Genomic DNA, 14,546 nt, shown 5'->3' on the forward strand with positions numbered 1-14,546 from the left:
GAGCGTGTGAGACGTCCAAACAAATGTAACTGCTGGTACGGTTCAGCCATTTAGAATCAGTGACACTGACTTGTAATGCATTGTCCCACTCTCCGAGAGTGGATGTGAACTCCGGGGGCGACAGCATCAGCATGGTCGTGTGACTCCTCCGCAAAGCTACACACCTGAGGTTCGTTTGCACTACCTCTAATGCACTACCGGGCCCTAACTTCCTCTTCGCCATTGGACAGGACCAAATAAATATGGCTTCTTTATGGTGACCAATTAATAAAACTGTCATCTGATTGATTCCATCCCCCCCTGTCTCTCGATCTCCTCATCCATCCTCCAGCTCACTGTCGGTTGTATATCGCCTTGAGCTATCTTAGCGTCGATGGTGAGATGGTCTGTATGACACTTCGCTTATCTGTTCGCCCTAATCGGTTCTGTGTGTGCGATTCGGTGGTGTAAATTCAAAAGTTGTTTTGCTGCGTGTGTGTGCGCGCACAGGCCAACCCGGTCCCAAACGCCCCATTGTGTGATTGCGGTGGTGGTGTGGTGATTTTACCAACGGAATCCGGAGGCGATAAACGATCGCCGTACGGACGCCATCCGATCGCGATCGCCTGAAGTGTCCGGTCAAACTGGATCTGGTTGCCTTCGTACGAGCCCTGGCACAAAGTGCAAACTCTCGTACATTCGCTCTTGGGGCACGGGACGGGCGAGCAGAGCAGAGGGTGAGTGGGGCCACGTTTACACCTAATCGGATCGAAGAGTAATTTAAACCATTACGCTGTCGGATCGATCGCAAGTGCGCAACTTAGTACGCAAATGATGGTTGGTGTGGTTGTCTCCATTAGGGGCCGCCGGGCCGCTGGGTGCGGTTGTCAAGCGCGGCTGGAGTGTCATTGCCATTTTTCTATACTGCCTGTGTGTTTAGCAATACCAATTTGGCACACTTTGTGATGTACGTGTGTGGGTCTCTTGACCGACAGTTTGTAGGTCCTACTTAATGCCGCGGAGGTCCACATTGAATGAATGTGTCTCATTAACCTGTAGGACGAAATGGGGCTAAAGCTTGACATGTGTGTCTGGGTGTACGTGTGCCTGTGTGTGTGCGAAAGTTGATTGTGTTGGATTTGGAGTTAACAAGACCCACTAAGGTCAACTGGGCAACGAAACGGCTGGACAATGGATGTACAATTATAGTAGAGGCGAGGTACGGATTTAGCACCACAGAATCACCGATGATGACACTCTGCGCATGACTTCATCCACGAAGGAGGGTGCCTTTAAGGTGCCTTACTTCGCAATTGACACCAAACTTTCGACCTGAAGAACACGCCGGATCATACTGTACTCCGCGGGTGTGAACGTAATGCAACTGCCCAGACGCAGATGTTGTTTATGGTAATCTTAATGCCTCACAGCGACCGCGAATGGGAATGGGTGATCTGGAATTAACGGACACTGTATCCTTGTCCCGTTGTCCAGGGAGCGTCCGTTCCGTTTGTCTGTGTTGTTGTGGTGCGGATGTCGTCCCTTAATTAAGCTTCCGCGTAGGATGGACTGCAGCTTGGAGCGAGCTTAACGAACGACTCCAGAAGATGTTTAACGGTCAGACGGTGGATTAAGTATTTTGTGTGTGTTTGTGTGTCTGTGTTACCATTTCCATACCCGCAAAACATGTTGAATGTGATGTACCAAATTCATATATATAAAACCTCGAAGCAAAATGATCATCAAACTCCAAATAAACACTTCGATAAGAGCTAATCAGAAAGTAGTTCATTCCTTTTTAAGAACCTCCCCCCCCCCCCCCCCCCCCAACCATCGTCGTGTACACCTGTCCGTCCAACGGATTAGCGCGTTAGATTTGCATTTTAACAGACCAGCGCAACGAACGGTGGCAAAATAGACTCGCCCGGTCACAACCACACGCCACGGCGTCATAAATTGTGATCATCAAATCGTTCCGATTACTTACGGGATTTGGCCTAAATGGAAGTGCTTCCAATTTGCATAAAATATATCGCACCCACCCAATCCCAGGGCAAGATTATTGTTACCATTTTGAGTGGCGCATTGCGCACCGAATAGGTTTCACAGGTAGCGATAGCCCACTAATAAACGTTTGGAATTCATTATCTCTATTTTTTCCTTCTTTAAGGATAATGTGTATAATGAATATTTTGTGCAAAATTGAACAAATGCGCACGTTTTCCTATCAATTTTGTTGCCGAACCGGGAAAGTCATTAGTGACGCAGGTGCTCCAGCTCGGTGAAGTCGCTATTTTTCACCCCCAAAAATCAGAGAAGAAAGCTTGAACGCGATAATCGTTCACTTGGGCCCTCGTTTGCTGTCATTAAGATCGTTTATCGGTAATCTTAATCTATTTTCGTGCTCTGACACAGACCGTGTGGAAATAGGACAGTAGAAAGAGGAAACATTGATGGGATAAATCACCGAACCATTTCTCTGCTGTTGGTGATCACCCTCTTCATCAAGCGCACGATCACCAATTTAATGACTAATAATCGTACCAATCATCTTAATTAAAATGAAGATAATGAATGCACAATGTTGTGCGCTGATTTATGGTACCTTTATGTATTTTCGACTATGATTTGATGACACCCTCTCCGATCATTGCAGTGTTTGTTACATTCAAAATGGGATCATCAATATTGTCTAGATAAACTTCTGATCGTATGTGATGTTCGGAAGTCACTCACACTATGAGGCAAGTCCTGCTTGTTACCTCACAGTAACTCTTTTATTCCGGACTAACTAATTCCAATATCTCTGCCCGAAAGTATCATAAAACTGTTACTCCCAAAATGCACACTCTCAGTATGTATGCAAATGAGTAATAGCTTCCATAAATTTTCGGTTCCAAATCCAATCCTTGGTCGCGTGCTCCCCATTTTGGCGTTTGGCAGAAAGGAGCATGCTATCAAGTTATACGCCCTAGCCTCGTATCGTATCGCGTAACCCTCACTTTGACCTTCTCCATATAGACATATTCACAAAACATGGAAACTCATTAATGTTTGGCGCCTCCAAAACTCGCACCACATATGCAAGGGGAAGGACAGGGAGGGACGGGGAAGCTGATCCCACACCCAGCCAGCATACATAAAGCCATCCTGTGGCCCGCCGGCGGTTTGGAATCGAAACCATATTTCTGAGAGGTGTTGTGATCGCTTTGTCCACAGACAGACACGCACACACACTCACTTCACCGCGACTGCAGTCCCGTGGCTTGATTTCCGTTTTTGGAGGTGACACCCCGGCCAAGACCCCGAGGGTGTGTAGGATTCGCCAAACAGTCCGTGCGTGGGCGACTTGATTCGGTTCGCAAATTTCGCGTTTCGTCGTCGTGCTTTTATTTTGTTCCTTTTATGTTTAAATCATTTCCATTTCTACCCTCCCGTTGGATTCGCTTTCAAGTGCGCACGATCGCGCTCGCCTGCCTGGTGTGTGGTGCGCTTTTGTAGACTTTTATAAACTTAAACCGCGCCGGTTTTATTTGCACACTTTATGGTGGCAATTTATGGCGGTGGTCAAACGGTGCGGCATCGGCACCGGCGGTCAGCTTCAATGATGGATCGTTAAGGAAGCTGCTAAAATGCGCCACCTTTAGGGAAGGGTGTTAGAGGTGGGCGCAACACAACAAAAAAAACCCCAGACAGACTGGAGAAGAAATAACATTTTAATTGACTGTGGCTGTGTGGCAGTTTTGGAAGGTGGCGGTCGGATTTTGCGAAACGAACTGAAATGACACTGAGTGTGCATTAGAAGGAAGCTAAACAGCGTTAGCTTTAGGTTAAAGTTCAATGCTTCAATGCTGCTGTTGGTCAATATTCATTTAAAGTTGCAGTTTTAACTGTTTTGTTTTGCAAATGAACACAACTATCTTTCCAGAAGAGAAACGAAATCCCTATGTAACTCTGCACACTCAATGGAACTCCACACACTCATTGTAGATCGGTGCACTCTCCATTAAGCTCTTCGTGATCATTGTAGCTCCCTACGTTCAATGTAACTCCGTTCAATCGATTATCCTATTGCACTCATTGTAACTCCGCACGCGCTCAGTACAATTACGGGTACTCAATTTCTTCAATTAAATCGATTGAAGCTACAGAACAATGATAAAACAATTTAGAGATGAGCTCAGAGTTCTCATTTTCAAGAGTAAAAGTGACCGTCTTGCAGTCTCTTGTAGAACTATTCTTGCAGTAACGATCTCCAAAATCATGCCGACCTTATACGAGCCTACTAGATTTGATTGTGGCACGTAAAGCTGTATAATCTAAGGATTATTTAAAATCATATTCATTTATATTTTTTAATTTTCTAACATTTCCTTCCTTTTCCCTTTCTTTCCCCATCGTCCAACAGAGACAACCTGTTCCGGTTTTCGCTCCGGCTAGAGGAGATCGAGCGAGCGCCATGGGAGGTGCCGGTCAGCATGCGCGCCCTCTGCCTGCAGAAGGGCCAATCGGACGAAGCGTGCCACAACTACGTGATGGTGCTGCAGAGCTACGGCAGCCAGGTGTACGCGTGCGGCACGCACGCCTTCAATCCGCGCTGCACCGTGCGCCACATGGAGGATCTTTCCGTCACGCGCAACGACGACGGTGTGGCCAAGTGTCCGTTCAATCCGAACGCCAACATGACGGCGCTAATGTCCGAGTCGGGCCAACTGTTTGTCGGTTCGGCGACCGACTTTTCCGGGCTCGATTCCGCTATCATGCGGTCGGACATTACGGAGAACAATTCGCGCATCCTGCGCACGGTTCAGTACAACTCACTGTGGCTAAACGAGCCACAGTTTGCGGGCAGTTTTGAGCACGGTGGATTCATCTACTTTGTGTTGCGCGAGGCAGCGGTGGAGTACATGAACTGTGGCAAGATTATTTACTCGCGGATCGCGCGTGTCTGCAAGAACGATGCTGGCGGTACCCCTGGCATACTGAAGGACAACTGGACGTCGTTTGTGAAGGCGCGGCTGAACTGCTCGCTGCCCGGCGATTATCCGTTCTACTACAACGAGGTGCAGGGCATGGTGTACTCGCAGGACGAAGGGGTTCTCTACGCGACCTTCACCACACCGGAGTAAGTATAAAGCAACCCTTTTTGTGAGGTTTTTTGGTATTAATATTATTCTTCTCCGTCCACAGGAACAGCATCCACGGGTCAGCGATCTGTGCGTACAACATGTCCGCCATACAGGCCGCCTTCGACGGAGCGTTCAAGCACCAGGAATCGAAGGGTGCCGCATGGCGCGCGCAAGACGTCAGCAATCGGGACCATTACGAGTGCCGCAGTGGCAGTCCGTCCGGGCGCCACATGTCGCTGATCGAGTCGTCCAAGTATCAGCTGATGGATCAAGCGATTCAGCCAATCACCGGACGGCCCCTGCACCACACGGCCCTGGAGCGGCTGAGCCACATTGCGATCGACATCATTCCCACCAAGCTGCACGAGCGCGTCCACATCATCTACGTCGCGACGGACGGCGGCACGATCAAGAAGATCTCGGTGCTGCCCCGCACCAAGGACACGTGCGTGATCGAGATCTGGCAGCCGGAAGAGCGCCCCGACACCCCCATCAAGGTGATGCAGTACGTGAAGGACACGGAATCGCTGTACGTCGGCACGGAGCGGGCGCTGATGCGCATTCCGGCCAACCACTGCGGCCGGCATCTGTCCCGCGCCAGCTGCCTGAACTCGATGGATCCGTACTGTGGCTGGAACGAGCTGCAGGAAGCGTGCACGATCGCACCGAACGGTGACACGCTTGCGCGGTACTGGGTGCAGAACGCTACCGAGTGTCCCGTGCTGACCGCACCCGTCGACGGTGGATGGTCGGCCTGGTCCGGCTGGTTCCGGTGTGCCCAGTCGCCCGGCCAAGCGGGCGGCATCGGCGGTACGATCGGCGGAGGATCGCTAGGATCCTCGGCGGCCGGGGAAGACTTTGGCCCGAACGCGGACACCTGCCTGTGTCGGACGCGCACGTGCAACAATCCGCCGCCGAAGAATGGCGGTACTGGCTGCACCGGCATGCACATCGCCGTCACCAACTGTACCGTGCACGGTGGCTGGACGGAGTGGTCCGCCTGGTCGGCTTGCTCGCAAACGTGCGGCATGGCGGTGAAGACGCGCCGCCGCACCTGTGGCAATCCGAAGCCGGCGCACGGTGGGCGCGTCTGTGTGGGACCAGATCGGGCCGAGATTTACTGTTCCCATCTGCCACCGTGCCCGGCGCCGAAGCAACCACCGATCGATGGTGGCTGGGGACCGTACGGAGACTTTGGGGAGTGTAGTGCGGTGTGCGGTGGTGGTTTCCGCATACGCCGCCGCAAGTGTGACAATCCGGTACCGCAGAACGGAGGGATGGACTGTTCCGGGTGTCACTTTGACTACGAAGTGTGTAACACGCAGCCCTGCCCGGATGTGCGCAAGGCGGGCACGTGGACACCGTGGCTGACGGTAGCGAACGGGACGATGGCTAGCGGAGGGTATGTGGAGAAGCGGTACCGGTTTACGTGCAAGGCACCGATTGCTGACTCGGCACTATTGAAGATTACGCCCAAGGAGGAGGTGCGCGTGTGTCAGCCGGATGGTTCATGTCAGCGATCGGTCGATCCGAACGCACTGGCGCCTGGGTTGGCCGGTGGGGAGGAGGGTGAGGATGGATGGAGCGAATGGAGCTCGTGGAGTCCGTGCAGTGCGTCCTGTGGAGGTGGCTATCAGCATCGAACCCGCACCTGCGAGAAGCTCGAGTGCGTCGGGTTTAACAAGACGCGGCGGGCGTGCAACACGCAACCATGTAGAGGTGAGTGTAAGGGGAAGGGGAGGGGGATGTGAATTGGAGAAGGGAACGTTACGGGTCAGTTATTTCGATTCTTTCAAGTGGATGAACTGTTTATGTTTATATAGATTGTTTAAGTGTAGTTTGTGTGGCAGTCCCGTGGTGCAGTCGTCAACTCGAACGACTCAATAACATGCCTGACATGGGTTCAAGCCTAGAATGTACCCTCGTAGCAAGGATTTTTGACTATTCGGCTGTGCTAAAGCCAAATGTGCTTAAGCCGTGCTTAAGCTTAAGAAAAGAAGAGTTTGTAGAGACGAACGAGAACGAGCCTAGGTAACAGACGGACGAATGACGACCTAAGCAATGAACGAAAGATGAAGTATCTAGGTAGATTCAAGAGAACTGCTCGTCGAGTTGATGAGCGAATGAACAGATTATCGTACAAAAGGTTGATTGGAACAGCAAAAGAACGGACGAACGAATGGACGACTGATCGGACTATTGAACCGTCGAGCGAAAGAACGAAGAACTACTCGGGAAGGTTTATGTCTCTGTAGTTCGCAAATAGATCACTCATAGATTACAATAGAAAACGTGAGACACGACAGGAGATACCTCTATGCTTTTTTTAACGATCTTTTAGTCGCTCTCGTTCAGTTCTTGCTTTGCGAGCTGAGCTATGAATCATTTTAGTTCGTTCAAAAAAGATCTTCAAACCAGACCCTTAAACTAACAATGCCTTATCGCTCGATTGCAGGTGAGTGGGGATGCTGGACGGATTGGTCACCGTGCTCGGTTAGCTGCGGCACTGGCACCCGCACCCGGTCCCGCCAGTGTCTGTCGATGTCCGGCAGTGTGACGCCCGAAAACGATTGCGAGGGTAAAAGCGTTCAGTACGAGAGCTGCGACATGCCGAGCTGTGACTGTAAGTAGCAAGCAAAGGAAAAGCTTTCATGAGCAATGATTGAGAGGTGTCTGATCGCTGTCGTTCTTAACACATTTGCAGCCTTCCTCGGATGGGGCGAATGGAGCGAATGGTCACCGTGCAATGGGGACAATGAGCGGATACGTACCCGCGCCTGTCTGCAGCCGCACGCCGTCTCCGCGACCGGTGAGCTGACGTGCCAGGGCAGTGATCGTGAACTGCGCAAGTGTAACATCGAACAAGCGAATGGTAAGCAATGCTGCCGCTAAGATTGGTTGCCAGTGCAAGCAATAAAATTTACTTTGTTTTTCCTTTTTTCTCTCTCTCCAAAAACCCAGATGTTCCACTGCCACCGGCCGCCGTGTACGTGTCGTCCATCTCGGCCATCGTGATCGCTGTCCTGGTGACGATGCTGGTGTGCTGCGGCGTCAGCATTGCCGGCACGATTATGTTCATGAACAAGAAGAAGAAGGGCCTGAAAGCGATACAGGGTTCGCCGTGCTACGGTTCCTACCCCAACCAGTACTCGTCGCTACCGACCAAGGATGTTAGTATGGATTTAATGGTAATAGAGAGCCCCGGTTCCTTTTGTATTCCTTTTTACACTTAACACTCGCCACTTAACACTCGTTAGCAGACATAAACCATCAAGAAAGAATCCTAATTAAGCTTCTTTTTTCTTCTTCTTACCACCAGTACACTGACGGTGGCCACAAACCAAAGCGCCAGTCGTCCTTCAAGGGTTCGCGGAACGATGCGAGCGGTTCGAAGCTTTCCAACGGCACCGGCACGCTGGTAAAGTCGATCAACGTGAACGGTGGCCCACTGGGAAACAACACGCCGAAGATACTGTCGAAATCGTTCAACGAAACCGACACCGCCACGATCAAGCGCAACTCGCACGGTCCGAACAATATCAGGCACGCCCGCCAGCTCGAGATGGACGAGGACAAGTACTGACGGAAGCGGCGCCGGTTCGTGCGAGTCGACGTGTTAAGGCCCGAACCGCTGGCCTATTAGGGGAAAAGTATTAGAAGCGGAATTAGCTGATAGAAGAAAAACAAAAAAACACAGTTGCGTGGTGGTACGCGTGTTTGTGTTAGGGTGTAACTGCCGCCTTTTCCGGGCGCGGGTTAAAGCAATGTTGCAATGCCGATGTGTGCCATTAGTTTTTTTTATATAGGATGACGCGATGTCTCGTACACACGAACGTAACAAAACAAATAGTTCTAAGCGCAAGCATCCCTTCCCGCGCATCAACACCTTATCCTTGTCCCCAGCTTCCGCGCGTCTTAACATCTTTATAGTGTATAGTGGCGAAGGAAGGGAGACAGAAAACACGAAAGACATAGCATTTAGTAGCTGTTGTTTTAAGCCATTTTAAGAAACATTGCGTAAGGAGAGAGAGAGCACTGCTTCGGCCCATGACAATCATACCGCGCGCGAAAAAGGCATGTTGCGTGCGGTTCTGCTCATGTACAGTGCATAAGAGTAGCTCATATTGAGCAAACCTAGCAATGTAGAATGATTTTAAAGTTTAGCCTTATTTTGTAACCTATTAGCAAGAACACGGTTTGGCTAGATGGATCGCAGCAAGGTAAAAAATACAAAAGAAAAACAAAACAAAAAACAAACGCGCTACAGTTGTAGGCCAAAATGGAAACAATCAAAAAGACTTGAGCAAAGACACGGCATCAAAAGACAGTTTAGGACAGTAAGGTAGCAACAAAAACAACTACGTGTTAGGAGCGCGTGGCTTTCGACTTTGTTAAGTTCGCAGTTAATAGTTTGTTGAGAAAGCTTCCACTAACGATGTGTTCGGTTTCTTCGCGCGTTGACTTAACTAGTGCTAAGTGATAAGTATATAACTAGTGTGTAGAGGCCATTGTTGCAGGCAAATTCAAAAAAATCCGTCTGAATAAAATGTAAAATGCGAACAGGTTAACGCTTGTTATTTTGTTGGGTTTTAATTTATGATTTTTTTAAATGTATTATTATTATTTGAGAAACATTTTCCTACAGCCAGCTCTGCTACAGTCCCACAGAATGTGTCGTGTACATGGGGTTAATGGGGAAGGGTTAACGGGCGATGCACTTTGATTCAAGGGGTGTGTGGAAAAGATGGTTGATCGTCGTCGCCATAGCAACGTGAAACGTGATGGAAGGAAGAAATTCTTCTCAACGGCTGCCATCGTAAGTTTAAGCAAAAAACTGATATAAAAAATTGAATAAAATTAGTTCTATTTCTAAATTAAATATCTTTTAATTAGGCATTTTGAATTCGAATTCAGACATTTTGATGTTTTAAATTAACTACTGTTTTATTCTAATCAACATTTGTACCAATGTGCATAATAATTTCTTTCTTTTTTCCAAATGCTTGTTCTCAGTCTTGTAAATCTTGACTTGGCCATAGTAATGTTCATTGTCTCGAATGAAGGCATCTCTGTATTGTCAATAAATTACATTACAAAACAAAAATTTCCTGCTTTTCTCACATACTTGCTTATAAACTAAAATCACATCAACATAAACACTAATTACCAGCCGCCGCTTACGAAGGACGCAGCAAGTCGGCATACGCTTTCCCAAGCGGTCAGGGTGGCAAGCTTTTAGTTTTAAAAAAATCCCAAGTCACAAGATCAATATTTACCCTTCCACTATCGGCCACCGATTGCACGTTGCGTACTTTCGCATCGGAATTAAATGCAGTTCTATTCTCCCGCCGACGGGCGCATTTCCCCCTTTCAAACAAAACAAACATTACCCACCCTACTACAGATCAACGCTTTGCTTACGCTGCGACGCTGCGTTTGCGCAGCCATAACAACACCTCACTCCCCGTCAATGCTGCGAGAGCTAGTTCATCCGCGTAATAGCGTCGCACGAAAAAAAGAAGAAATAAAATAAATTACATTACGCTCAGCCAAATGCCAAACGCACTCCGCGAGCAGGAGCAATGGAGAGCGTCTCCTTTCAGCTGATTAGCCGTGCTTGCGCGTCGCTGCGAAGCGTCCCAGGCCACGCGACAGCACGCTGCCCGCATCGCCCCATCGCAGTCCCGTTTATGCCGTGCGCTTATTCCCATTCCCACCCGACACGCCGCTTCTCTCGGCGCAGGCACCGATAAGTAGCACGGTGAAAACGAGAAATCGTGACAGATCGGGCCTCAGACGGTGTCGAGATACCGGACGCAACGCAGTGCACAGTACACAGTGTGTGTCGTACGTGTCGTACAGCGAGTGAGAGAAGCGATTCGAAGGCGACCGATTTTTGCGATACCACATACAAGATGGCCACTACACCCAGCCGGAATGGTCTGCCGGATCAGCCACCGATCAGCACCGATCATCCGATCATCAACGGAACATCGAAGCCGCCGAACGCCACTGGCGAGTGTGATGAGTGGACCATACTGGAGCGAGTGTTTCGGGTGCTGGCGGACGAGGGCTACCTTGGTCCGAGCACGCACCAGAAGCCGGTGGTTTCGTTCGTATATCCCGAGGATCTAAAGGTAGGAAGAGGATCGTGATAAACATCTCCCCTCGTCTCGTGGGACGGAGATAACGGGAAGAACTTTGCGTGCGTGTTGCGTGTTGCGCACATGCGCAGATCGTTGTTGTCATTCGTATTCGCGCAAACGGTGATCTCACTGGTGCGGCCTTTACCTTGATCTTGGAAGCCGCAACTGGCGGTCATTGTCACCCGAAACTCGTCCCGACCCCATAAGATAACTTCCACAGCCGCGTGGTTGTTTGGGGATCAATTTGAGTTGGGGCTAGCGTAGATAATGCGGCTGTTGACCGCGCCGTTTTCGGTTAGACAACGGCGCGTTCTATCTGCTGCGCTCGAAAGCCATTACGATGACATGTGATTGATAATGATTACATTATTCGGGAAGATATAAGGCCCGATGATAATGGGAGGGGTGAAACCGGCTTCTCAACTGGACATTGACGCGATGCACTGATGCTCTAGCTATCTCTTCCCATTTCCAGCAACTAATTCACTTCCCAATGGATGAACAGACACCGAGCAGTGCGGCAACGGTCGAACGGATCATACGCCAAGTGTTGCACTATTCCGTGCGCACCGGTCACAATCACTTCCACAATCAACTGTTTGCCGGGGTCGACCCGTACGGGCTGACCGGGAGCTGGCTGACGGAGGCACTGAACACGAGCCAGTAAGTTAATGGAGAAGGGCGGACTATGGGAAGACACACGACACAAGGGTTGATCTTGAACGGTTCTTCCTTTTCGTACAGATACACATTCGAGGTTGGACCAACGTTCACCCTGATCGAGGACGCAGTGATCGACAAATGCTTGCGTCTGTTCGAGTTTGGTGAGGGCGATGGGATCCTCTGTCCCGGGGGTTCCATGTCCAACATGTACGCCATGGTGGCGGCCCGATATCGCACGGTTCCGGATGTGAAGCGCATTGGGGTGGCGAACCTGCCCCAACCGCTGGTGGTGTTTACCTCCGAAGATGTAAGTCTTCGCTTCTACTGAATCCTTTTCAAGCAATTACACTCAAGTTTTGCTCGCTCTCACAGGCCCATTACAGCATTACGAAGGGCGTACATTGGCTTGGGATCGGATTGAACAATCTTGTAAAGGTGAAAAGTGACCGGCGCGGTTGCATGATCCCGGAGCAGCTCGAACAAGCGATCCAGTCGGTGCTCGACTCCGGCCGGAAGCCGTTCTTCGTCAATGCCACCGCCGGTACAACCGTGCTCGGTGCGTTCGACGACTTCAATCGTATCGCGGACGTTTGTCAACGGTACGGTGTCTGGCTGCACATAGACGCGTGTCTCGGTGGGACGGCAGTGCTTTCCCACCGACACAAACACCTGCTGGCCGGTGCCAACCGTGCCCAGTCGCTCGCCTGGAACCCGCACAAAACGCTCGGCGCACCGTTGCAGTGTTCGATCTTCCTCATCAAGGAGCGGGGTCTGCTGCACGAGTGCAACGCCGCCAAGGCGGACTATCTCTTCCAGCAGGACAAATTCTACGACATCTCGTACGACACGGGCGACAAGAGCGTGCAGTGCGGCCGGAAGGTGGATGCGTTCAAGTTTTGGCTCATGTACAAAGCGCGCGGTTCGGCCGGGCTGGAGTCGCTGGTGGACAATGCGTTCGCGTGTGCGGCATCGCTGCACGAGCAGCTGCGCAGCAGGGCAGGTTTTCGGCTGGTGCTGGAAGAGTACCAGTACACCAACATCAGCTTCTGGTACGTGCCGACGTGGATGAGAACGGACCCGGAGACGCCCGACTGGTGGCAACGGCTGTACAGCGTGACGGCGGACATTAAGGAGCAGATGGTAAAGCGTGGCACCGTGCTGGTTGGCTACGTGCCGCTGCTACACAAAGGCATTGGAAACTTTTTCCGCATGGTCGTGACGTGCCATCCGCGCCCAACGCCCGAAACGATGCGGTACGTCATAGATGAGATCGAGCGCGTCGGCGAGCAGTTGCCGAGGTAGGGAAAGTTTCTCAAGAGTGCTGCTAAAAGAAGAGCCAAGCTAAAGGTGTAACACTGCGCGGAAATTACTGAAAATCAACACAAAATCTATCGCATTTAATGACGCTTTTGATGAATGTTTACAAAAGAAATAAAGATGCTAGAACGAAGTAGGCATTTAAGGCTAGAGGATGATTAAAACCAGTGCTTTTTTAGTGAAGGATGCGGTTTGCTTCCAATGCGACGCCTATCGGAACCGGGACGCGAAGAAAAGAACAACCCACCCCGTAAGGCCATTCCGAACATGTCACACTAACCCGTATCGCGTTTTTTAGTTTTTCCAAAAGTTTGGATTTTGTTGCAACCGCCGCTCGAAGTTGGTGTACCACGTTTGCACCGTCGACAGTGGCACGAACGTTTCGTTCGGTGCCGGCGTCATTTGGCTTTGCGTTATCGAGAAGCTGCTAACGAAGTTGAAAAAGTTCTCCACTATCTTCTGGCCGAACTGGTAGTACGTGCTGGACGTTGTCTGTGCGAGCGGTAATGGGAAGGGGATCGTTAATTCACACTGTCCAAACCTGGGTGGCTTGTGTCATGCTTACCGTCGATGGCGTTTGCTGCACGAGCGAGCTTTCCGGCTCGATTGACACACCGATCTGGGCGATATGTGAGATGGGCAGATTGCTGCCGAAAACGTTGTTCATCATCGTGGACTGGCCAGCTATTTCGTCCAGCTTCTTGAGCTGCGATATTTTAAAGATAGCCGACGGTTTCGTGTTGGAAATGTAGCCGAGCAGCTGCCAGTTGGGCGGTGCGTTCGGATCCGGCCAGCTGAAGTAGACTGCAGCAAAAGGAAAGGCAAAGGATGGTTGTATTTTCGGTGTCAAGGCCAAGTGGACCAGGTAAGAAGAAAACATACCTCCACCAGCCATACCGTCCGGAAACGGGGTGGTCCCGGTGAGAAACACCACTACATGGTTCACGTTGTCCGCATCCGGGATGGTAATTAGAAAATGGGAATCACTTATCTGCTGGAAATCGGTTTGAACCTACAAAGCATAACGGATGCCGGTCAGTGTCCCTGTACCCTGTACCATGCCACGCAAAGAGACCCAACTGCATGTTCTCGAACTTACCAATCGACCGGATACAATCACACCGAGTGCGTTTAACATTGTGGCTTACAAAATCCTATGCTTACACTATTGAGGAGACACACTTGATATTCTACTTTCAGTACAGATTACAAATTGCACGCCAATTTACACGGAAGCCGCCTAATACCGAAGAATTGGTGTTATCATTTTCGTTCTTTTTTTCTGTCCTATTTCCCGGCTGTCAAACCCCGA

The 14,546-nt window shown here is 50.3% G+C and overlaps 3 protein-coding genes across 4 annotated transcripts in view; 2 read left to right on the forward strand and 1 right to left on the reverse strand.

The window, feature by feature from the left end:
- The window catches only part of LOC120953984 (semaphorin-5A), a 113,822-nt gene extending 104,146 nt beyond the window's left edge, over nucleotides 1–9,676 (forward strand). Inside the window, exons 5-10 of one of the 2 annotated variants that reach the window (XM_040374461.2) lie at nucleotides 4,388–5,104; nucleotides 5,170–6,827; nucleotides 7,564–7,731; nucleotides 7,813–7,980; nucleotides 8,070–8,296; nucleotides 8,428–9,676. In XM_040374461.2, coding sequence (XP_040230395.2) covers nucleotides 4,388–5,104; nucleotides 5,170–6,827; nucleotides 7,564–7,731; nucleotides 7,813–7,980; nucleotides 8,070–8,296; nucleotides 8,428–8,691 — 3,202 coding nt within the window. In that variant the 3' untranslated portion in view covers nucleotides 8,692–9,676. The remainder of the gene's footprint in view (nucleotides 1–4,387; nucleotides 5,105–5,169; nucleotides 6,828–7,563; nucleotides 7,732–7,812; nucleotides 7,981–8,069; nucleotides 8,297–8,427) is intronic. The other variant, XM_040374462.2, reaches the window with a different exon arrangement.
- Nucleotides 9,677–10,705: 1,029 nt separating this feature from the next.
- LOC120954002 (cysteine sulfinic acid decarboxylase) lies at nucleotides 10,706–13,384 on the forward strand. The gene is made up of 4 exons (XM_040374493.2): nucleotides 10,706–11,245; nucleotides 11,730–11,917; nucleotides 11,999–12,224; nucleotides 12,290–13,384. Exons 1-4 carry the CDS (start codon nucleotides 11,024–11,026, stop codon nucleotides 13,217–13,219), a joined length of 1,566 nt encoding a protein of 521 aa, XP_040230427.2. The 5' UTR covers nucleotides 10,706–11,023; the 3' UTR covers nucleotides 13,220–13,384.
- Nucleotides 13,284–14,528, reverse strand: LOC120954005 (protein OPI10 homolog). Its single transcript, XM_040374496.2, has 4 exons — nucleotides 14,334–14,528; nucleotides 14,117–14,246; nucleotides 13,800–14,038; nucleotides 13,284–13,726 (listed from the first exon to the last, which is right to left on the reverse strand). The coding sequence occupies exons 1-4, from the start codon at nucleotides 14,370–14,372 to the stop codon at nucleotides 13,529–13,531; spliced, it is 606 nt and encodes a 201-aa protein (XP_040230430.2). The 5' UTR covers nucleotides 14,373–14,528; the 3' UTR covers nucleotides 13,284–13,528.
- Between the last annotated feature and the right edge of the window lie 18 nt (nucleotides 14,529–14,546).

Source organism: Anopheles coluzzii, chromosome 2, assembly GCF_943734685.1.
Source record: "Anopheles coluzzii chromosome 2, AcolN3, whole genome shotgun sequence".
Classification (NCBI taxonomy): Eukaryota; Metazoa; Arthropoda; class Insecta; order Diptera; family Culicidae; genus Anopheles; species Anopheles coluzzii.